This window comes from Podarcis erhardii, assembly GCF_964252035.2.
Source record: "Podarcis erhardii genome assembly, chromosome: 11".
NCBI lineage: Eukaryota > Metazoa > Chordata > Lepidosauria > Squamata > Lacertidae > Podarcis > Podarcis erhardii.
The window spans coordinates 462,822-487,485 of record NC_138501.1 but is presented as its reverse complement, the minus strand read 5'-3'; the positions used below and the strand labels follow the sequence as shown (position 1 = coordinate 487,485).

Genomic DNA, 24,664 nt, shown 5'->3' with positions numbered 1-24,664 from the left:
TAGCTGAGCTTATTTTACAGTGCCAAGGGAGGAGCGACACTGCAGTGGGATCCCAGCAACCAGGCTGGGTCTGGTCTATTCTGATCTATTCCTCAAACCTGGTGACCAAGCAAGCAGGAACTTGAGCAGGAGCAATATCTAGCTGGCATGGAAGCAGGACCCACAGCGGAAGCATATTGATGCTGAGGGGGCACCAAAGCTAAGCTGAGGGAGAAACCAACAGCAGGAAATAGACTAGAAACCAGAGCCAAGTAATGCTGACCAACACAGAAAAAGCTATTACAATATCTCCCACTCCTTACAGAAGAGGCCGAGGGATTTATGTCTCAACAACTTGGCCCTCCTTTGTCAGGTTACAATGTATGCCTGGTTCCTCTCTGGCTTTTCTCTTGAGTAGACCCCTGAGGGTAAAGCCTACTGGCAGCTGGGTCTGGGTTTTCCACTACCATCTCTGCTCCTGGGCCTCAAGGGTAATGGGAGAGTCTTGGGTCAAGGCAGGGGCTGAGGCAGTGTGTGAGAATGCTAGCAAAACTGAGTAGCTCTTCAAAATCCTGCACTGTGCAAGGGTTTTCCAGAGGGTTCCACACCTCCTCCTTCCTAGGGTCAATTCTAGTGCTCCATTTCTCTTGCAACCCACCCTCAACCTGAGCTCCATGTTTTGCAGGCAGCATATGGGCTTTAATACTGCCCCACCCATTTGCCGTCTGGCCCAGAGCTCCTCTCCTGAGTTTCCTTTGCTTTCCCAATGGCTCATCTCCCAGGCTAATAATAATAATAATAATAATAATAATAATAATAATAATAATAATAATATTATACCGCCCTATACCCAGAGGTCTCAGGGAGATTCAGTTACGTCATCAGGAAACTGGCTGGGCTTATATTTTAACATTTGCTGGATCCAGGGATTCAGGAAGCTTGATTAAATTCAAGCACTTGTCTGGCACCTGCAAACTCATAATAATATGATAGCTGCAGCTATTTAACAAATTAGGTTATTACTGTTTAGTTGCTGTGTCATGTTTTGTTGTTATTGACATTCATGCTGCAAAGGAACCGTGGCTTCAATTCTGACTCTACAGATTTGAGGACTTTCATCCACTCGCGTCACTAAAGGTTCAGCTCTCCTGAATATATTTACTGCTGTTGTTGGGCAACTGGTACATTCCATTCTCCTTGTCAAGTTCATAGGGGCGGACCCTGCATCACACATGACAACAGTGAAGTTGCCACAAGTAGAACTGGAACGAGGTTGATTTATAATGAGTTTTATGGTGTGACTGGTGGTTGGGTGGTATCTTTTCACTCAGTGGCCTTGATGCCTTTGTGCATTCCTTCCTGTGTGCTTTCCAGGTAGCGTGTGCAATGATGGCCACAGGAACAAGATCCCACTTCCAACATTTTTATCAACTGCCTTAGGAGCAAGCTCTACTGGGAAATCAAGAGGCTGCAGGCTTTGAATTCAGCTGTGGGGGCCCCCAGACTGCCACTATTTTGCAGGAGTGTTTCAAGCAAGTACTGTACTGTGAATTTTGGTTTGTGTAATCAAAGGGGATTTAAGTGCTCAGTTGCATGGGCAATTATCAAATAAATAAATAAAAATATTTAACTAACAGCTCGGTTCTACCCCTCCTCTTCAACATCAAGCCTGGCTATGGCCATGTTCGGTTGCCCTTGTGCAACAAATCCACTTTAGAAATGAAATGGACTTTGGGACAGTTTGGAAAGTGATGTGGCAATGCATTGAAAAATATGGGATGAATGAATGAGCAAATGAAGAGAGCTGCTCATTGTTGTATAGCCTCCCTGAAAACAAATCAAAACAAATGCTCAATAAAGACCTCTGTGTAAGCTCTGCATATAAAGATCAGGATGAATGCTCCATAAGTGGAGTTGCTTAGAGGAGCTCAGTGTCTTCCTATAGCTAAAATGTGACCAAACTGCTAGCAAAGTACAACTGTGGAATGAATACTAGCAGGATTATACGCACCCTTTGCTGGTAATATGTGTTAAAAGTTTCCTGCACTTAAGGCACAGATAGGACACTAACAAATTGTTTGGTTTGGCCCAAGGAGTCTTCCATTTCTGTTCCAGTCACTGGCCATTAGCATCCTAGGCAGGAAAGGTTTGTGAGTTTATGCTGGCAGCAGAAGAGTACAGGAAGCATTTATTGTCAGTTCCTGAGCAGTGTTTTGATTATAAATTAATCTCTTGAGATATTACGGCAGCTGCAAATGGTTAATGAGTATCATAATACTACCTGCTTCTTTTCCTTGTCCAAAGGCCAATTGGGTCCCTGAGCCTATAAAACTCTGACGGAGCGCTGGAGCAGACCTACCCAACTCTTGAGACTGAGGCAATCTGCAAAGATGTCCAAGAACATCTTCTCATTTCTCCGCTTGCTTGTGCTCTTGCTGGGCTTTGCCTTCATCTGCCTAGGAGCCTATTGCTTCTCTACAAGTGCCTCTGCTTGCAAGTGCAATAGTTTGCCTATTGCCTACTTCCTATTACCCTTGGGTTTCTTTTTTCTCATCTCTGGGATTTTCTGGAGCACTTATCATGAAGCTAGTAAGCACAAGGGCTTATTCCACAGCCTTATGCATGGAAGTCCCAGACTTCAAGAGACAGAGATTAGTACCATAGACAGGTATGTTCCATGTACTGTATTGCATTCCAACGATTGGCCTTTGATTCCTTTCCACTTCTCATGAAATACTTTACAGCACTGCCTATGGTATACTCCTCTTCAGTTTGCTCTGTTAAACTTATCTGGTCCTTGACCTTCTTCTTTCCGTGTTATGTTCAATTATATCATTGAGTAGTTCACTGTTTCTTATTATGTAGCCCATCCTACATGATTGTGTCTTCATCATTTGCACTGGTTCTTGTCCCGGCCCACCAATATTTCTTCTTTGGCTTCCCTTTCTATCTAACCCACCTTACACATGCTTTTCCAATGTCACATTTCAAATGTTTCCAGACTAGTTTCCATTCTTCTATTTTTCACATGTCATATATATGTTTCATATGTTTTTATATAAAAATTGTGTTTGAGAGGTAAGCTTACACCTCCTGCCATCAGGCATTTTTTCTTTAAAAATGTCAATTTTGCCATGTATGTTCTGCTTTTAGTTTTTAGCTTGTATCTACCTTCCTCTGTTATCTGGATTCCTGGTTACTTAATTCTTTTGCATTTACTCAAAACACACACATACACACACACAATGCAACAAGTAGTTTTCTACTTGCCATTTAAAAATCTTTATTTTATTGTCATTTATTTTTAGGCTGCAAAACTGAATTCTTAAGTATGTTCTGCAGCTTTCCTTCTGTCTCTGCTATTACTGCCATATGCACCAAATTCATTTCCTTCTCATTACTTTGAACCCTGAGTCTGCTAGTGCAGTATTTTATTAATTGTATGTCTACAAGACTTTCCTTCCTATAGCTTCCTATATAAGTGTATATAGATGGCAATATGAAGTGACTCCATGGGCTATAGTGTCTGGAATATTTGCCACCACATATAGTGCTCTGTTATGCAAAGTCCTGTGTTGTGAGGAGTGCTGGTATTGTCTTTTTCTATTGACGCTTTTATGAGGGCCTGCCAGATGAGAGAGTCTGCGGTTCTTTTTTTGGTTTTTAGTAACTCTTTGTAGTTCTTTTTTTTAAGTTGTAACTCTAATTTAGTGATAGGGTTAGGATTTTGCTGGAAGACCTTAAAGCATTCCCTGAGTGTGAGTTTTGCCTGGATGCATTCGCGGTCAAACCATTTTTTGTTGGTAGGGGACTCATTGTGGCTAGATCTCCCGAGTCTTGACAATAACGGTTGGAGTTTTTGGATTAATGTGTTATAATGGTCAATTGGGGAGGTCTCTTCAGTATCGTTGGAGGTCAGATCATCCCAGAGGAGTTGATCTTCCATTGATTGTGTCCAAATGCTAAAATTGTTATTAACATAAGGGGACCATTTAATTCTGGATCTGCCTATTTGTTGTAGAACATTGGGATCAGGGGTCTGTGGGGCGAGCCCACATCTAGAGGGTTCCCAAAATTCAGTCCTTTTAAGATTTAGGGGGAGATGGTCACTTTCGGTTCTTATATCTACAGTAAATTCAATATATTCATCAAAGAGTTCTTGGGAGACAAGGATGTAGTCAATAACAGAATGCCTTAAGCCTGACCAATAAGTAAATTGGCCAGGACAGTCTCCCGAGGAGAGGCCGTTTAAAATAACAAGGTTTAATCTAAGTGCCATTAGAAAGAGACATGTACCAGCGAAATTGGTAACTGGGTCAAGTGAATGACGCCTGAATAGGGGCCAGTGTTCATCATTAGCATTTAGGGGACCCATTCCACTTTCGTTGATTAGCTGTTCGTCTGAATGGCCTAACCTTGCATTAAAATCCCCACCAATAATTTTAACCGCTCCTTCAGGAAAGATAGTTGGAGCGTAAAGGGAAACGCCATTGAACAGACTAAGACCTTCCAATACTTAGGCATTACTTTCTCTTATAATGCCAAATTGTCAACACACCTGACCACATCAGCTATATCAGCAGGAAGAAGTGCAAATGCCATCCTTAGATTATTCAGAAGGAAAGGAGCTGGCTTCCTCCCGATGGCCCTAAAAGTTTTTCAGGCAAAATCTTTAGTCCAACTCCTGTATGGCACTCAAATTAGCCCCTCTGCCAACCTTAAGACCCTTGAAACAGTACAATCAAAATTCTTAAGATCACTATTTGCTACCCCAAAGTGTACACCTAATGCAGTCTTAAGGCAAGAGGCAGGACTACCCAGAGTGGAATTAAAAGTCTGGGAGCAAGCAATATCCCTCTGGCTGAAAATCCATTACAATCCTAAGGGACTGCTACCTTGCTTCCTGGCCGCAGTTCCCTATCCTCCTTGGCTTATGCAAATAACTAACAAGATCAAACAAATTGGCCTAAACCTTGAAAATCTTTTTCTTGGAACTCAGAACAAGGCAAAGGCAATTATCACTCAGACTTTACGATGTCGAATTACAACAAGAAGACGCCCTACTCCCGGAGACATATAGATGTTTAAAAGCTTGGCCTAACTTTGCAGCTGCCCCTTACTTAACTAACATCACTAACGAAGCTTATAGATGGGCTTTCTCTAGAGCCCGCTTTGAGACAATGCCCTCAGCAGTGCTGTACGGCAAATTCACGCGGGTACCAATGCATGCACGTCTCTGCCCCTGTATGCCTAATAAGGTAGAATCTGTCACTCACATCCTTCTATTTTGCGAATTTTATAGTGAAGAACGAGCTCAACTCATTTTGCCGCTTTTATCAAAATTTATACCCCTTCAACATTATTTGGAATCCTCCCCCGAAATTCTACGAAAATACCTTCTGGAAGATTCCTCAAGCTCAATATCATATGAGGTGGCCAAATTTTGCACTTTAGCAATCAGGAAGCATAAATTTCTTTTGTTGAGTGGCACACTGCGAAGTTCCCTTGTGTAATCTTTTTTTCTTCTTCTTCTTCTCGATGTTGTTGTTGATTTCTTTTTGTTTGGTCTTGTGGTGTTTGGTGTCGCTGGCTTTTGTCGCAATAAAACTTGGTCTGGTTCACAGGAAGAGAGCCCAGAAGTCACATATTCAGTCACCAGATATTGCGCTGCCATGATAGATATTTGACGAATAATGATCTATGCTACAATTCAATCCTAAACTGTAGGCCCATATTATTAGATCCGTACTTCTGAAGCCCAACCCATATAGCTGTGTTAACTGATCTTTTAATCTTTTAATCTTTCTTATAAATTTTTAGACCCATTATCTATCCTTAATTAAGTACTCTATGTATATGTTTAAATCTACGTTTGGTTCTAGCTCCTATTTATTTAATAATTATTCGCCTGGATTCATACTGTTATACTATCTATGTATATGTTTTGTTTATGCTGGTCTATGACCGTAATAAAGTACTTGACTTGACTTGAGGAGTGCTGGTATGTAGGAAGACCAAATCCTGTTCTCTGCACAGACCAAAATCACTGGATGGCTGTGGCTGGGTGGTCTAGCTAGCTAGAGATTGTTATGAGCATTAAAAAGACCCACATTGTGCTCCTTGGGAAAAGGGTAGCATATGCTTGCTTAGTCTCTCTAGATCAGGAACATGCTGCACTGTATGGAGCTGAGCTCTTTGTTTTAGTGGTGTTCAACAAAGGCTAAAGTTGCTCACTTTAATCTGCTCAAGCTGCTTTTGAGATTTCTGGGTAAGAGTCTCTGCCATTCCGAGAGTGAAGACCGATGCACTTAATTAAGTTGGCCTCCAGCCTGGCAGAGTTTGTTAGTGGGTCATGGATACAAATGTCACTTCCTGTTCTGTTGTGGTAACGGGACCATAAACAATAGGCAAAGCACAAGCTCTATAAAAAGGACGTGGCACATGCCATGGTCTAGATAACCATGAAGATTGAACACTTCAAAAGAGCTTGCACCCTGCACTGCAAAATAAATCACCCTGCAGAAATAAGCTTGGGCAGAATGTGCATTTTCTGTTCACAAAGAGGGGCAGAAGAAAGGGACATATCAACTGAGCAAATGTAAGGATCACCATTCCTTGGTCAAGCTTTATCACACTGTCATAAGAATATATTATTACTGGACACCCCAATCTTTGCAGTTCACGAGATTCCGCGTGTATTGCCACTTAACCAGGGTTTTTGTTTCCTTCTTAAAATTAAGGCACATATTTACAGCCTAAAGTCGTCAACGGAGGGGGTGCAGAACATTACATTTCAAGCTTGAGTCCAGACCAGAGGCCAGCCTGGCTCTCTGGTCTCTCAGTGCAGCTTCTCTCAGCCAACATGCATGGAGTTCTCCCCACTGTCTACTTCTTTCCAGAAATCATTAGACCTGTCACCCTGGGTTTCAAAAGCTGCCTGCAAAAGGCACTTTTTCCTGTGCTGCCTGTAACCCTGGCAATCTCGGTTTCAAAGATTCAAGGATGTTCCCTTGAAAGGCCATCATCACTGTTGTTTCTTCAACAATCTGGCCCCAGAGAGCCATTTCCAAGCTGGCCTCAGGAGGAAGGGAGTTGGGTATATTCAGGAATTTATCAGTTTGCTCAGATTCTAACCCTTTATTGAATCTAGGGGTTTGGGAGTGGTCCCCCCACAACTGCTAACATATCAGAGCTCTGAAGGCCTACAACACAAAACTTCCCACCCAATTCCTTCCTCCTCAGTCCCCACTCCTCTTCACTTACTTTAGATCCTTTTCGTGCCTGACTGAGGTTCTTGAAAATGGTGGTAAGGGGTCTTACCTGTCTAGATTTTGAGTAGAACAGAGAATGTGGTGAGCAGATATGGGCCGCAGGTGGTTGCAGACTATTCTTTTTATAAACAGTGAATAGAGACTGTCAGGATTTCAAGACAGAACCATTTTAAGCAGTGTGTGGTTTTTTGTCTCGGCTGTTTTTTGTGCAGGCCTGACTTCTACCCACCATCATATGAAGATAGCACTGATCCCGAAAAGCAGACTTTTGCACTGCCCATCTGCCCCCAGGAGCAAGCCAAGGACATGTACAACATACCTCCACCTCTTTACACAGAGAGCAGCCTGGAATTCCTGGAGGAAGTCAGCCCTCAGGAACAGCGGCCGCCTTCGTATGAAGTCTCCGTGCGGCAGGCTGCAGAACATAACTTGACCACGCGTGAAGAGCCTTGCTGCACATCCGTGTCACAGGCCAGCTGCTGAGGGAACAGCCTGCCAGAGGACGTGAGGCGGAGATAAGCTGTGCCTGCTATTTTGGGAGAGCGGCTGGGGTTAATGCACAGGATGCAAAGTGTAGTCGAAGTGAAGAGAGGCAAGCACTGTTCTATGCAATGGAGTGCAGACAGTAACTGCAGTAACTGACAGAAAGCCTGGGTAAAGTTGCTAAAGTTTTGAAGAATGTTGCTGAGTCCAGTCCAGTATTGCTGGCTAGCTGCAATAACTGGGTATGTTTGTTTACATTTACAGATAGGTAGCCGTGTTGGTCTGCCATAGTCAAAACAAAACAAATTCCTTCCAGTAGCACCTTAAAGACCAACTAAGTCAGTTCTTGGTATGAGCTTTCGTGTGCATGCACACTTCTTCAGATGGTATCATCTGAAGAAGTGTGCATGCACACGAAAGCTCATACCAAGAACTGACTTAGTTGGTCTTTAAGGTGCTATTGGAAGGAATTTGTTTTGTTTTGTTTACATTGTTGTAGCTTTATTCTGCCTATGCTAGGGTCAGGCCTTGCTGTCATTTCCTATCCTGTAAAGATCAACAACAGTAGCAGGAGGAAGTGCCCGTCAGAGGGAGGGGCCTTCTCAAAGGAATGACAAAAGAAACCCCCAGGCAAAGCACTGTTGAATGAGGCATGCACTCACACACACACAGAGCAGCTCTGCTGCTGCTTTGGGGAAAGGGCATTTGTATGAAGAAGTCAACCAGCAGTTTCCAATTATGCAATTTTCCTACACCTGTTTATCCAGTGCAACTGCCTCTCAGAAATGGGCGAGGCGGCAGAGGGGCTCCCTAAACAGAGTTGACAGCACATGGATTTAAATGGCCAGTTGGAGAATGAAGGCCATGGACACTTGCACTGCGAGAGAAATAGCATTCATGCACCCTAGGTCCATATGCAGTATTTTAAATCACATTTCTTTTTTTGCATCTCCTGTGGAGTTTTGACATCAACTTAATAGAAAACAATCATTGCTAACTTTGGAGGATGATCAATAATCCACAGTTAGGTTTTGTTATTTTACCATGATGTACTGTTACTGAGGTAACTGGTTTACATAATGTTTAATATTGCATTGCATTTTTGTTTGTCTTACAATAAATTTTGTACTTGAAAACTCTTCAAAGAAAAGTGGCATTTGTTTGATTGTTGCAAACAATAATTTGCTCTGTCTCATGGACAGCCAAAAACCACGAGACAATGATTGAAAAAGTAGTCCAAAGTATTTATTTCTGCACGGAAGTTTAAATTTACTATCCAAAGTACGTACACAGTTCCTCTTACACCATTTCCTTATAAGGCACTTAACCCTGTGATTGCTCTAAAGTTACTACAGTGGGAAGCATGCGTACTAGATACCATTTTAGACAAAGGAGCTTCCTCATGGTCTGCTAGAATTTTATTGCAGGATTAGATTTCACCTCCAGTTACCAACCACATTCCTTCTGAGCATGCTCAGTAAGTCAAAACCTTATATGGTACGATTATTTATAATTCTACTTCATGAGGAAAGGAAGTTTAGCAGAATAAAGAAATTCTGCAAAGCCCTTTAGTGGAATGTCTTCATAGGCATTCCTGTATCTTCCTGCATCTTCTTTCATCTTACCACTATGCAAGAGTTCCAGCCCTTCCAACCCTCTTCCAAAACTACATGCAACAAGGCAAAATGTCCAGGGAACCAATAGCTTGTCAATGTTTCAAAAAATTCCCAAGCAGAATAATGCAGGTAGAATTCTTACTTACTCAAGGCTTTCCCTTGAGTTCCAACATCATTACACAAGGTCCCTAGTTCAAGGAGTACAAATTAATAAATAGGGTTGTAAGACTGTAAAAACTTGACAAAAATAGGTCTATGGCTAGCAGCTGATAGACTGTGCAATAATAACCTTAAAAAACCCTGATGTACATGGAAATGCAAACCTAGGGCTCATCCAGGCTTCCTTTTGTGCCGCTTTTCTAGGCACAAGTCCGGCCTTTAAATCTCTGTGTTGGAGTGTTGGTATATTTTGGTCCTGCCACTTTCCCCGGGAAAACCTACGTTTTACCGCTGAATTGGAACAAGCAGCAAACAGTGGTTCCGCTTATAAGAGCAAACCTGTGCCTGGAAGGCGTGATGCAAAAGGGAGTTGGATGAGCCTGCAGAGTGTAATACAAAAGGTCCCTAGCTCAGTGGGACAGAAAATGGTTTGGATGCATGAGGCCCAAGTAGCCAGCTCAGGAGCTCTGCATCTGTGTGCTCTAAAGCACAGGGCTATTTTTTTTAAGTGCCCCTTTGCCACTTACTATGGGGCTTTAAGTTAGCAGTGTTTACACAGACTCAGTGTAATAATGCTGGGCTAGAAGGACAACAATCTGCTTCAATAGAAGGCAGTTTGCCATGTTCCTAGATTCGTCTCATAAGTTCCTATAGCAGTGAGCAGTCAGGTTATCCTTGTGACAGCAATGTAAATTAAGAGTGAAAGCAACTTAGTAAATGCAATGCTCCAGAAATCCATGAGCAAATCCCCCAAACCTCTTATACCATATGAACATTTAAATTCATTCTCACACTAGGAAGCAGCTAAAATGTGATATTGACCAGACCTGTTGTCCATTGCCCAGGCCTGGCGGGTCCAGTAGAAGCTATGGCTTTAGCAGTGAAGCTGCTCAGACTGGGAGCTTATATAGGAGCTGGAGGCTCTACTCCACCTTTCTTGTCTTTTAGCCAGACCCTGATCCAAGCAAGTGTCTCCATGTGCTTCACTTTCCTCCTAAGCAACTAAGCTAGGCACGGTGATGGCTCTGAAGTTCCTGTCTGGCTCACTATCCCCTCTGCTCCTGCGGCACTTGGGAGATGGATGTGTGTGTCTGAGCCGATATATAGAGGGCCATTGTTACAGCACAGCAAATAAACAATCTGCTACAGAATGATGAGCTATGGATGTACAAGTACTATACAGACAGGAACCATAACACGTTTTTAGATTTACAAAAAAAGATGTTTAATAATACTGCAATAAAACACTGTGCTTTTAGAAGTGAGAAAACAATCAGTGCTTCATTTACTTAGGCACAGCTAAAAAACCCCTGTGCTGCATTAGGCCAAGCTGTGTCTTATTGTCAGCAATTTCATGCAAGGCAAAAATATGGCATTTCACTTTATTAAATGTCATAGTAAGTTTTGACAAATATCAGAATAAGCCAAATCCCTTTCTGAAAGCACAAGATCACTCAGATTGCACTAAAAAGGAACATTTGGCAATTGCAATTAATATTACTAGGCTACTAAAATATCACAAAGTCATCTCAACAAATGACAAGCAAAGAAAAGCATTCAAAGGAGTCACATGCACAAATAGTTCTTATCATTTCAGTGTCGTGTGCCATGGCTGGAGCCTTCATGTTCTTCCGTAGCCACAAGAACCATTTGGTGTACCCAAACATTCTTTCCTCTGCTGCATCTGTTCCATGATATGTCATGCTATGACCCTCTGATAAAGCATGTGGTCCGCTTTCAGACAGCTAAGTGAATTAGAGAAGTGCCTGAACTAAGTTCCGGAGAGTTCTTCCTGAAAAAGCCCTGCTTAGAACTATGCATCACTTCCTTCATTTCATTTTGTGCTGGCATTTAAGGGAATCACATAAGCATGAAACATGAGGATGTTGTACCAGGACTTCAACATTTCGCTAATGTATCTTATCTGCCCAGAACTGTTCTTCCCCTAATCTCAGAGGATTAACCCCACCATATTTCCAATATCTGTTTTCGCAAGTTCAAAACAGTATGTTGGAAAAGTCTCTGAGTGTTCAGCTATTATGCACTTCTATAACCAGAGAGTACAGTGGTACCTCGGGAAACAAACACTTCGGGTTACAGACTCAGCTAACTCGGAAGTAGTACCTCGGGTTAAGAACTTTGCCTCAGCATGAGAACAAAAATCGTGCGCCACCGGTGTGGTGGTGGTGAGAGGCCAAATTAGCTAAAGTGGTACCTCAGGTTAAAAATGGTTTCACGTTAAGAATGGACCTCCGGAACGAATTAAGTTTGTAACCAGAGGTACCACTGTAATGCCAATTTAGTCCCAGAACTCTGTTAAATCAGCATGTGATAACTGAACACTCCAGGCAGAGACAGTCTTTTGAATGTGCAGCATGGCTTTTTAAAGGGATCCCATGACTCTTCCAGCGTAGTAAAGTCAAACTCTGCCAATTACTCAAACGCAAATAAGTGGAACACAAATTCATCTGGGGAGACAGTATCCGAATATTTTGAATCCAATTTATAATAGCTCATTTATTTAAAAGTGTGGGGGGGGGGAGGGAGCGTGCCAGCAGTCTTTTCAAAATGTGTAAAATCTAATGACAGACAAGGGTCTCTGCCAAGACAGCTGCAGTGGCTAAATACTAAAGAAGGAGGCCTCCTTCAGGATTGTTTAGTAACCGTAACATAGTTGGTATATCCTTTGAAAGAAGGGAGGTTGGGAAGGGGGCTGGGTGGGAAAGGGGAACTTTCATTCATCAAAGAGTTGGCTGGATGTCTATTTTCTTCCTTCACATTTTAAATTCAAAAGTCTCAATTGCACAAACTGTGCATGAGTATAGTAGATGCCAGGTTTCAAATAGTGTATAAAACAGTGCTTGTTATTCATAATAATTCAGGGATATAAAGTACAGTGGTACCTCGGGTTACATACGCTTCAGGTTACAGACGCTTCAGGTTACAGACTCCGCTAACCCAGAAATAATACCTCGGGTTAAGAACTTTGCTTCAGGATGAGAACAGAAACCGTGTGGTGGCGGCAGCAGCGGGAGGCCCCATTAGCTAAAGTGGTGCTTCAGGTTAAGAACAGTTTCAGGTTAAGAACAGACCTCCGGAATGAATTAAGTACATAACCAGAGGTACCACTGTATCTGCTTAAAGCTGCAATACAGCCCTAAGGATCCATGCAGAGGGTTGGGCTACACATGCCAGTAAGGATTAGAACAGCCCCATGTGCAGCTCCTGCATATATGGCATTGCTTTCACACATTCATTGACACACCGCTTTGTGTGGTGCATCTTGGGCACTGAGTCTTCCAGTCAGCTGCAGTGACCGACAGCCTTGTTTCTAGTTCAAAATAGTGAACTGCCCCTTCCCAAACTGTGTTTGGAAAACAACTCCTTTTGCTTCTGAGCCTTTTCAAAGCATGACAGAACATTTCCACACTTACCATGAGTACTTTCTTTTTGAATTAAAGCTGAGGATTCTCAAAAGGCTAGACTGCAGAGTATGCAGCCTGCTCCTGCTTTGCAAATGCAGAGCACGAGATTTTTCTGCCACACTGGCATTTTGCAATAACTGAGTCTTAATATAAAATGAACTTTTCTCTTTGGTTATTTATGTGTACAATAAGATGCTGAAGCCATAGCACAGAAGCAAATGCACTGCTGTCTTAGTGATCAGCACTGAATTTTGCTCCCTCCCACCTCCCTCAAACCCTTCGAATAATATAAGGCAAAAAAATGAATATGATTTGACAAGTCTTCTTTCTCCCTTCCCCTCTCAATTTTGGCCCGGCGTTAGCGATCTTTCCTTGGTTCAGGTGATGACGGTAGGACCCTTACGACCTGTCCTCTCATGAATCTGGGATATTTTCAGCGCAATTGCTATGAGAGGACTCAGTACAGCCTAAAGAAAAAAAGAAAAAAGGCTTAAAGGAAGACATAATAATGAATTTACACTTTTAAAAAGCCTTTCTGTTAATATATTTTTTAATCAGTGGTCGCTCATATGCTAACACTGCAATCCAAATCCTCATTGTAATGCAATGGTGTGTGTGAGTTGGGCTTCCACCCACACTGTTGCTCGCCACCGGAGGATTTTTCTGTTCCACTAGCGTGCTGCGGATGGACTGAGCTAGCCTGGGATCTGCAGATGCAGAGCCAGTCTCCCTACCATCCTGTGACAGCATCAGGTCTGATTTGGGCTGATTGCTGCTCTAGCTGCAGGCTGGCACAGCAAGTGCTTGCAGTTTCCAAGTCAGCCAGCAGGGCTGTGCATACAACATGGGGCCTATCAGTTTGGATTACAGCATAAAAGAGCAGGAAGTTCATGGACATACAAAGTGTGTTTACATAAAATTACAGTAACACACAGCTCCACAAGGGCAGACATGCATTTGTAATGCCAAATATTACAAATTTCCCCTGCCAGATAAAGAGTCCATTTACTCCATCACACTTGCAAGTTACCTAGGATTCAATCCTATATCCACATAGGATTGTTGGTGAAAAGCAAATGGATTTCCTTCTCTTGAGTTTGTCGTTAATGTATGCATTACTTTAAATCACATGAGGGCACTGTTTGCCTAGCAATCTATCCAGTACTTGTGTGGAAAGCATGGCCTCCATGGGGCTGTCCCTGAATAAATTTGGCCCAACTCACAGCCGCGGACATGCCTTAGACTTGGTGTTTACCTCTACTGATGTTGGTGATCTGACATTAACTAAAAGTGAAACAAAAGAAGTGCCATGGTCAGATCACTTCCTGGTGCAACTGGACTTCTCCGCAACCCTTCCCCTCTGCAGGGAGGTGGGACCGATTTGCACGGTCCGCCCCCGCTACTTAATGGATCCAATTGGCTTCCAGAGAGTGGTAGGGGATGTTTTATCCCAAGTTGATGCTCTTTCACCTGATTCCCTGGTGGCCCGCTGGAATGCAAGTTAACCAGGGCTATTGACTGTCTGGCTCCGAAGCGCCCTCTCCGATTGCATGGAGCCCAGACAGCCCCGAGGTTTTCCCCGGAGCTGAGGGCGATGAAACAATTACTGAGACGGCTAGAGCGCCGGTGGTGGAAAACTCACTCTGAATCAGACCGGACACAGAGCTCAACGTCGAGCCTACCAAGTGGCAATGGCGACGGCAAAGAGGGCCTTCTTCGCCGCCTCTATTGCATCTGCAGAAAACAGCAGCAGGAGACTTTTTCAGGTGGTTCACAATCTATTGGAACCACCTGCACCACCAGGGCCTGGTAGGGAGCCCAAGATCTCCTGCAATGCTTTTGCAAAGTTTTTTGCAGATAAAGTCGCTCAGATTCAGAAGGAGGTAGACTCCACCATGGGAGCAGGACCAGGGCAGGAGAGTGCTAGAGTTCTGTCTAGTCTTGTTACATGGGATCAATTCCAATCTGTTACCTCCGAGGATGTGGACAGGCTGCTTGGACAAGTGAAACCGACCACCTGTCTCCTTGATCCTAGCCCATCCTGGCTGATAAAAGCGAGCCGGGAAGGGCTGGGCAATGGGCTCTGCGGGGTGGTGAATGCTTCCCTCTGTGAGGGAGCCTTCCTAGACCCGCTGAAAGAGGCGGTCATTAAACCGCTTCTTAAAAAAACATCTTTAGACAAGATGCCTGTTATTTTCTCCCTCCCTCCCACTCATCTCAAAAATAGTTCCTCCATGAATAAAGCCTCTGAACTCCAGAAACTGTAATTATTCTAGTCTAATTCACTTAAGATGCAGGATCTGCTGAAAAGGATCACACTGCTAAGAGTGTTTCAGCAATTCCAGTCCGTGTAATTTAGCAATCTAAAGTGTTCCGCCTTTCTCTGGCTTGTGCTCAAAGTGTAGATACAGATCTGAGCTACCAGGGTTTTTGTAATTCATGTTAAAATCAGGAAAGGATTTTCAGTAGCAAAAAGCCAATGAGAGCAGGTGTATGGCACCACATATACAGCCTGAACTACAGCTAGCTACATTATTTGTTTGGGCTCTATTTGTGACCCAGAATGCTCTCTATGTTTTGTTCTGCCAGAAACACAGCTCTTGTGTATAATATAGGAGAAGGCTTGGGTATCATATCAAAATGCCAAGTTGGCCCCAGATGAACAGCAAGCTGGGGTGTAACTTGAGGATACAAATGTGGGAGGTGCGAAAAAGGCAGGCAGACCTTATGCGGTGTCAATTATGCTAGCAAGGAATTGCATGGAATCAAGTTGAGGATATCATGCCAGCAACACCTCACTGGTTTGCTTTTCAAAGGTTTTGTGCAATTGGGCAGGGTCCCTCCACTACCAACAACACATACCACTTTATCTGCCAAGTACTTTTATGATCAACATGCAGAACACAGGCTTGTAAAACAACTAACCATATTTTGTCCTCCGGGGGGAAAAGGGTTCAATTTTTTTTTTGAATAGTAGAACAAATTGTAGGAATTCTCCCATGCAAATACACAAACTATATGGTCTCCAGGGATGATTAAATGGAAAACAACAACAACAGTAATCTCCAAGCTTTGCCATTGCCAGTTTTTTAATTCCTACATTTGCAAGCTCTACTGGGGATGAGAAGACTTTATAGCATGAGCCAGTTGTGATTACTTGAAGTACCATCTGCAAGACATTAAGTGTTTGTCTCCTCTCCTTTGATATCACTCTTTCTCACAAAACCCAACAGTAATACACCCAACAGAGCAACCCTATTAATTCAATGCCACAATTATGATAGGATTTCATTCCCACTCTGTGGAGCTGGGATCTGCTGCCAGCCAGCTGAACTTTGTATGTGGACTATTAGCCTTAGAGTTCTCTCTTAGTTAAGTAGAAAAGAAACACAGAAAAGAAACACAGCTGCAGCTGTATAATATTGGCCAGAGACACTCCATCTTGTCACAAATCAGAAGCGGGCAGCTTACACACCGGCCTACACACAACTGTGAAGAATATCAAGAAAAGTGGAAGTGCTACAGTAAGTTTATATTTTGATTTATGGTGTTTTATGTGGCAATTGCTTCAGGGTGGTTTGTTCATAAATGAAAGGTCTCATAACTGAAATGAACTTCAAAAGAAATACATGGCTAAAGAATTTCAAGTATCAATTTCATATGGCACTGACTTATGGCTCCTTATGGCAACTTTCAAAACCTTGATCCCTTAGAAACCTTTCAAACCAAGTTTTATCGTTCCCTACTAGAGATCCCTTCTTACATGTCTAATATAGCTGTCCACTTGGAGGTCGGTCAAATCCCTGTTAGTGCTCGTATATGGATCCTGAAGATCCATTACTGGATAAAACTCTTCTTTCCTGTCAGGCTGGCATCCTTAACCCTATCAATCACTATCAATCAAAATGGAAAACTACATTTTATGAAAAGCTAAAAGGCTTGGGGTTTTCGTCACAGGCACTGGTAGCCACAGGTTACGAGAGAGCCAGAGCAACAATTCGCCAATGAATCTGGGATGTAGAATTTCAGTGTCATATGAGTGAAATGAATAAGCACTCAGCAATCAAAGTCAATGGTTTTGCCCCAGAAATTTATCTGTCAAAATTACAAATATCTAAATATAGACAGTCGTTCACCCTCACTAGATTCAACATGCTGCCATCTGCCTTATTGCAGGGGAGATATGTAGGTAAATCATATGCGGAGCGAGTCTGCCCCTGTGGCCTGATAGAGGTGGAAACCGTATCTCATGTCTTGCTATGATGTCGATTTTATGAGGATATTCGCTTGGTCTTTCTGTTATACAGAAGATTCCAAGTGGGTCTGAACCTCAATGCTTAAAATCCCTCATAGAGGATAGGGACCTAGAGATCACGCTAAGGGTGGCCGAATTTTGCGCAGCTGCCATAAAACTCACGGAAGAAGCTGTGCTATTACAAAGACTAAGGCCTCAGATACAAACTCTAGATAATATTTTAGATTAAGACCTAAACCACATTTCTAATGGCTGTCATATTCGTATTGTTTATTGTCATAAAGGTAAAGGGACCCCTGACCATTAGGTCCAGTTGTGGCTGACTCTGGGGTTGCGGCGCTCATCTCACTTTATTGGCCGAGGGAGCCGGCATCCATGTGGCCAGCATGACTAAGCCGTTTCTGGCGAACCAGAGCAGACACAGAAATGCCGTTTACCTTCCCGCCGGAGCGGTACCTATTTATCTACTTGCACTTTGATGTGCTTTCAAACTGCTAGGTTGGCAGGAGCAGGGACTGAGCAATGGGAGCTCACCCAGTCGTGGGGATTCGAACCGGGACCTTCTGATCAGCAAGTCCTAGGCTCTGTGGTTTAACCCACAGTGCCACCCACGTCCTTGTTTATTGTCATATTTGGTTGTTAATTCAAACTTAATTCTATTGTGTTTTATGTTCGCTTAGCACGGTATGTGCATCTGGTCTGGGACTGTAATAAATTTCATTCATTCATTCATATGGCTCACGTCATAGAAAGATGGAGGACAGGTTGTTTTCATTTATAAATGCCATTCTTAATCTGAATGGATTAGCTTCAAGTGAAACAACCCTAAATCAGACCTTGGAAAAATCTTGATAGATGCTGAGCTCCAAAAAAATACAATGCTTTGTCTTTTGGCTTAACTTGCTTCCTTAGGCACTGTGGTCTTTGTAATGTGAGAACTAAAAACACTTGGGTCTAACAAATGCCTATGCAGCTCTCTCAAATATATCAGGGGCCCCATAAAATCCCAGGAAGGGGTGGATATCTGGTGGGCATTTGGACCCAAAGGATAAGGAATGCCATCTTAACTATGGACTCCTTGGGAGGGAAATCATAGGGAGAGATTGCTTGCTGTGTAAATATTGTTGCATATGGAATGTAAAGAGACACCACATTCCAGGGTGGGTAGCACTTTAAAATTGGGGTGGTCAGCTGCAAGTAGAACCCTTGCAAATGAATGCCTTGGGCAGCCCATTCAGGCAGCAAACTTACAGGCTTCAGGATGTCTATCCAGGCACCATAAGGAATGCTGTGGGAAAGCTAGTATGTTTTTATAGCACTGACATTTTATTAAAGAAAACCCTCTTAGTCTATTAATTATATACATTCTAGTTTATTACATTTGTAGAAATGTGCTTATATTAAAAAAACAATGGTTCTAAAGAGAATATCATACGTTGTTTTTAGATTCACACACACACACAAGTACTGCAGAAGACGCCATTTTGCTTCCAGTGTGGGAGAGAAGGGACTGCAGAAGTGGTCGCCTTTCTTTCTCCCCTCTTGCTTTTCATCAAAGTTGACACAAACTGCCACAGTTCTTCCAACCTTTTGTAAAAAATGTTTTTAATAAAAAACCCAAACCCACTACCTGATTACCATATTGGCCTGACTATAAAAGTTAAGTGGGGGGGGGGGGAGAAAAAAAGACAATACCCAATATAAGCCGCTCCCTTCATTGCTCTCTCCCTTCCCGGCCTTGGGGGAGAGGACGGGGGACTATGGGGGGGGCGTCGCCGCTTTGCCACGCTCCTAGCACTGTTTGCCCCATGCTCCTGACTACATACTGGATTTTTGTAAGGTCACGAATATAAGCCTCAATTTAACTTTTCACGAATGGAATTTGGAAAAAAGGTGTGGCTTATATTTGGGCCAATACGGTAATTGTGGGTAATTAAATAACTGACTAAACAAAGTCCAAATATTTAGTAAGGTAGCAACATATCCAAACAAAGTCTTTCTGGGGAAACAACTTTTATCAACACATGCTCTGTTGGTTTTACTGGACGGTGCATCTATTTAGACCCATGAATATATTTTACAGTTTGTAAATTAATACTGAAAAAGTCAAAGTACAATAATATACAGCTAAAAATAGTTCAGATAGAGATTCAAAGATACATGCTAATCACTTTATTATCCTGTTCTCCTTTACATCAAGATCAAATCAGGCCCAGTGTGGCACAACTAAATTTAGCATAGTCATGGTTTGGCTTGATAAAGACATATAATGAAATTATGACAGTGCATTCAAGTCCAAGGTCCTGTTCATACCTCAGTTGTGGCTAGTAAATGACCCTAGGACATGGAGGGGCTCAGTCTCCGCTATTTAGCAGGCTCCAGACCTGTAGCTTTCAATCCATTATAAAGAGACCTTTCAAACTTACATATAGAATCACGACCAAAATCTAGCACAGAATGAGATACAGTCATGAATAGAGTTCAGTGGTGTTAATGATGCTTGTGCTGGACTATAGCCTAGGACTTCAGATTTGCTGAAAAATGAGCAAGAGACTTATTTTCAAAGTAACACAAAAATTACTGAAAAGCAACAAAACTACTCAATTAACTGAGGTTCTACCCCCCCCCCCCAAGGAGAAACCTGCCCATGTCCTCTTTTGGGGGGTGTATTTCCCCAGCATTTCCCCAAAGAAGCTCAACAAACGGGGGTGGGGTGTGTTGATCTCTTTAGAAAAGCTCAACGTTTTGGCTGCTCCCCCAATATATATCACAGTTCTTAATTGGCCACATATGGTTGGTAAACCTTTAAACAAGAAGTCAGATCCAATCTAGCAGAAGCTAGAGTCAGAGCTATTGATCCAGGAACAAAGATTAATTGTGTGTCAGATAGGGTTGCACTCCACAGGACCTAACTCTGACCATGGATGTGTGAATGATGGTTGTGTGCAGGTGGGTCTTTGCCTTGCTTAGGTTGGTAAATCAACTCCATTAATTCCTACAGAGCACATTTCATCCTGTAGTAACTCCCTTATGCCTCCTCCCTTACAAAATCCTGGCAGATGGGAAAAGTCTTTCTTCTTAGAATCGCCTTCATCCTATAACTTGTTTTAATAGTAGGGGAAGATGCTTTTATGTCACTGTGATGTGTCAATTTTATTCATTGTTTTGTTTTCTGATGTTATTTTCATAGATTTTGCTTTTATAGACTGTTTTGTATTTTGCTATTCTTTGCAGCTTAGTTTTTGTTTTGTTAGCTGAAGTTTTAATGTTTTATGCCTATTTTTAAAATCCTTTATTATCTTCCAGCAACTCAGGACCTTCAGACCTGTACAACACAGTCTGAACAAAGCTTTTTATAATAATAATAATAATAATAATAATAATAATAATAATAATAATAATAATGTTTTAGTCTTTTAACAATATTGGGAGTCTCCTTGGACAAGTAAAGAAAGACAGAGCATTTGTGTTTATTTTTTAAAATAAAAATGAACACAAAAATAAATAATTGATGGAACTGGATTGCAGAGTTGTTGTGATGGCCAACAGCTTAGATGGCTATAAAAGGGGATTCACTAGATCCATGGAGAACAAAATTATCAGTGCATGCTCCACTTGCAATGGCCAGAAAATTCAAAAACAACACCCAAGGCTATTGAAATCATTACACATACATTCATGGTTTTAATTTAAGCTACACTAATTCTGTCTATTTCTAACATAGACTGAATTTTATCTTTAGTGAGTTTCACAACTATTTTTGAGATTTGCTTGCTACACAGATAACACAATTACCTTTGCATTTTGACCAGGTTTCATTTATCTCAGAGAATGATTATTTCCCCTCTTTTGATGGAAGTGAACTTGTGCACACTTTATTGATGAAACCATTAAAACTAATAATTCCATAATGTGCTAAAAAGGATCAGTGTTCCCACTGTCATTGATAAACTAGTATAATTTGTCTTTCTTTTTAAACTGCTGCTTAAGCAAGTAAGAGGTAATGGAAAAAAGGGTGATGTAAGGAAGCTACACTTTAGAATTAAAGCAAATTAATCCAGAATTCTGAATGCAACACAGTATCTGGCTGTTTCTACCAAATGCCACAGAGACTGTATATTTCAGCTTTATTAACTGCATCTGAATACAGTTAAGAGTGCTACTCTGTAGAAGCTTCATAATAGTCTTTGTACATAATTTAAATTTACAGGAAAGTGTTCTATAGTCTCTGAAATTCTTGGCAGAGTTAAATATTTAGGGAAACTGAGGTCTCTAGACATTTAATGTAAAGCAATAGCTCTAGAATTTAGAAAAACCTAACTGATCAGACCTTTCAAATAGGAGACTTGAAGGCATTCTACATAATGTTCACAAAATGTAGACAGCATGTTTTTTGATAAGGCTACCTTTTTATTTTTTGAAAAACATAAACTGGGGATGGTGCTGTGCATTTAAACAGAGTAATTACATAGGAATTTGTAAAGTGGCATAGAGATATAGTGCTATGGGGAAACGTGCTGCTTGAATTTCTACATGTAAGGTGCTACATTAAAGGCACAGGAGAAGGGCCACTTAACAGAGCTGGAAACTCTTGTAGTGTGTAGACCTTAGAATGAGTCTCTGTTGGATATAGGTCTTGAAAGAAGAAACAAGCATAGTTGTTAACCTATGTAAGATAGAGATAAAACAGGACACCATAAAATCAAAACTATCTCACTGTCCCATTTTTCACTTTCTATCTCCTGTTAATCCTGCTTTCGTCAATTAACATGGAAATGTCCTTTAACTGGCCCAGCCTCTTAAACAAGAGTTCTTTCCCTAGTTTTAATTAGATGGGTGAAAATGTCTCAAATATTTCAGTGTTTCACGTTGGCAGAACATTTCCTATTGTTTTCTTGTTCATCTCACAGTACTTTGGAAAATAAATCATTTGAAAAAGAATTGACTCTGTTGCCAGAGGTTTGTTAGACAGGAAATATGTCCAGATTTGTGTGTGTGTTTTACAGGCTGCAAAGTTATCACAAATGCACTACAGGTCTCCTCAGGTATGTCTGGAGTGAAAAGCAGTAGTTAGTCCTGTCTCTTCCCTTGATGCATTTCCATTTGAGTTAAATGGTGTCCACACTGAAAACAATTCTACTTAGCAGCACTACCGACATGTTTAATCCCAAGTTATGACAATTTACTGTTTTAGCAAAACCTGCACCAAGCAGAGTCAAGGTCAGGGTGGTGCAGCAGCAATTATGTGTAGTCAATTATATTACTTGCATATGTAGTCCCTCTAGATCAGGATAACAAATCTGTGACCCTCCAGTGTTGCTGGACTACAACTTCCATCATCTAGGAATGCAGGCTAGGGATGGCGGGGGCTGGGAACCCAACAATTTGGCTGGGAGCCACAGTTTGTGAATTGGGAGAATGATGACTTAAATTATTTTGGTGCTGGGTTCCATTCTGCTGTCCTCCTTTTGCCAGAGCAGAAGGTGCATGTGGGAGAATGGGCCTCAGCTGCACTGAACCACCATCACTGTTCATGCATACGGTCTGCTAGCAACTCAGGTGGCCAAGTGAAAAAGAGGAAAGGGCTCCATTATGAAGTGGCAATTTCAGAAAGTGCAGCTCAATTCCCACTTCTACACTAGTATTTTAAGCGCAGTAGCTGTCTTTAATCTGGACACCCTACTGACAACCTGGATCATAACCACACACCAAGACACCACACCATCTCTGCTAAGCTGGGGTTAAGAACTATGCTCTCTTTTCCAGGACAATCTCATGGAGTGAGATTGTCCTGGAAAAGAAATACAACCGCAGGTTTGAGCCACATGCTAGTTTTGCAAAGACTTCATCTTGTATTCAGTCCAAGTGTAATGGTGGGGGCTCTCTCCAATGTTACATGTGAAATCTTTACAGGACCGAACTTTCAAACTGCTGGAATTGTGAAAGGAAATGCCCTAGAAAAACATGTGTAACTATGCAGTGCACTTTTGAAATAAACATTTGAATACTCTAAAATTAGAGAAATCCTGTACACTGAAAAACTATGGCAAAATATTTAGTTTTATCATGCAAACTGAAGGCAATGCCATATAAGTGTTTCCACAATACATTGACTAAAACTTTCCCCATTTTGCCTGAGAATATGAGATGGCCATGAACGACAAAAAAGGTTGAATGTACACCCTAAGCTTTCCTACTGGCAGGGATAAAAAAAGGACTTCCCACCCTCTATTCAGCAGGAATTGGACTTCTGGAATGTGCAGGCATCCCACTCAATCCCACAGAAACCAATGCTTTCTGTGCCTCAATTAAATGGCCATTGAGAAGCACCAGAAGCAGCAGCATCGGGAATAACAGCATAAATACATTAAATACATCAAAGTTGTTGTTTTTTAAATAATTTCATATTGATAACAAATTAACAAATCTTTCCAAATTCAAAAAACAAAAAACAATACATCCAATTATATAGTCCGAATTAATTAATTTCAATAGCGACTTCCCGTGTTCTGTATTTCAAGAGCTAATATCCATCCTTTATTTTCTGATGATATTGCTCATCTCCTCCAACAGTCGCTGGTATAACTCTCTCTCTCTCTCTCTCGTTTTATTCTACCATTCCTTATTTATAGTCATGTAGGGGACAATTTTTCCATATTGTTCTCAGTCTTAATATTTTAAAAACACAAGTCCTCTTTTGATTACCCCACCTTTTTTTCTGCTGATTCTTGCTCTAAGGAGGCTCTGGGCTTTCATCCAGGGTTGAAGTTAATTGGTGACATCTTTAATCTTTCTAAGCATGCTGATGTTTCATACATACTGTAGGGATGTACTTGGCAATCAGTACATAACACAAAGATTGTTTCAGATTTCCTCATAAAAGCCCACACCGGCCCTCCAGGGCCCTCGGACAGCTGGCAGGCATCCAGAGTCTATCGTTGCACTCTCTTCAAGCTATATGTAACAATATTCCATGCAAGCAAATGCATCTTTTGTAAAGTACACCCCCTTCATAGTTTTTGTAGTACAAATACAAAATATCTCTGACCTCCTTTCGTTAAAGGAGACTGTTACTTTCATTCTTCTAACTGCGTCATAGTCGCCGCCACCATCTTCCTCAGCCTAAGCGATCATATCTGATCTTGCTCTGCCAATTTTTGATTGGGGCTTTCCGCCGAGGACTGTGATTCCGATACATCCAATTAATTTTACGCCTCCTGTGTTTCCTTTGAGTAATTATTTCTTTCTTGACGAGGTTCGCCAAATCATGAAATAGCAGCTATAATGAATACAAAAATACGGCAGCGCTCACCTCATTCATCAAGACGACAAGAAAGGAGTCTTTTTGAAGTCTGGAACTTGGCCTCCAACGACTGTGTAGTTTAGCAGATTTTTCTTTTAACTCTTTCCTGCCAGAACATACCTGTTTCCCCCCCAAATCTTTTAATTTTTAAGAAACAGGGACTACTGGCTGAT

The 24,664-nt window shown here is 41.8% G+C and overlaps 2 protein-coding genes across 3 annotated transcripts in view; one reads left to right on the top strand and one right to left on the bottom strand.

Moving 5' to 3' along the window:
- The first annotated feature begins 1,584 nt into the window (after positions 1-1,584).
- Positions 1,585-7,986, top strand: TMEM252 (transmembrane protein 252). Its single transcript, XM_081881107.1, has 2 exons — positions 1,585-2,647; positions 7,463-7,986. Exons 1-2 carry the CDS (start codon positions 2,370-2,372, stop codon positions 7,731-7,733), a joined length of 549 nt encoding a protein of 182 aa, XP_081737233.1. The 5' UTR covers positions 1,585-2,369; the 3' UTR covers positions 7,734-7,986.
- A 3,518-nt stretch (positions 7,987-11,504) lies between these two features.
- PGM5 (phosphoglucomutase 5) overlaps positions 11,505-24,664 on the bottom strand; it is a 112,187-nt gene continuing 99,027 nt past the window's right edge. For both annotated transcript variants that reach the window (XM_081881003.1, XM_081881004.1), the window contains exon 11: positions 11,505-13,400. In XM_081881003.1, coding sequence (XP_081737129.1) covers positions 13,311-13,400 — 90 coding nt within the window. In that variant the 3' untranslated portion in view covers positions 11,505-13,310. The remainder of the gene's footprint in view (positions 13,401-24,664) is intronic.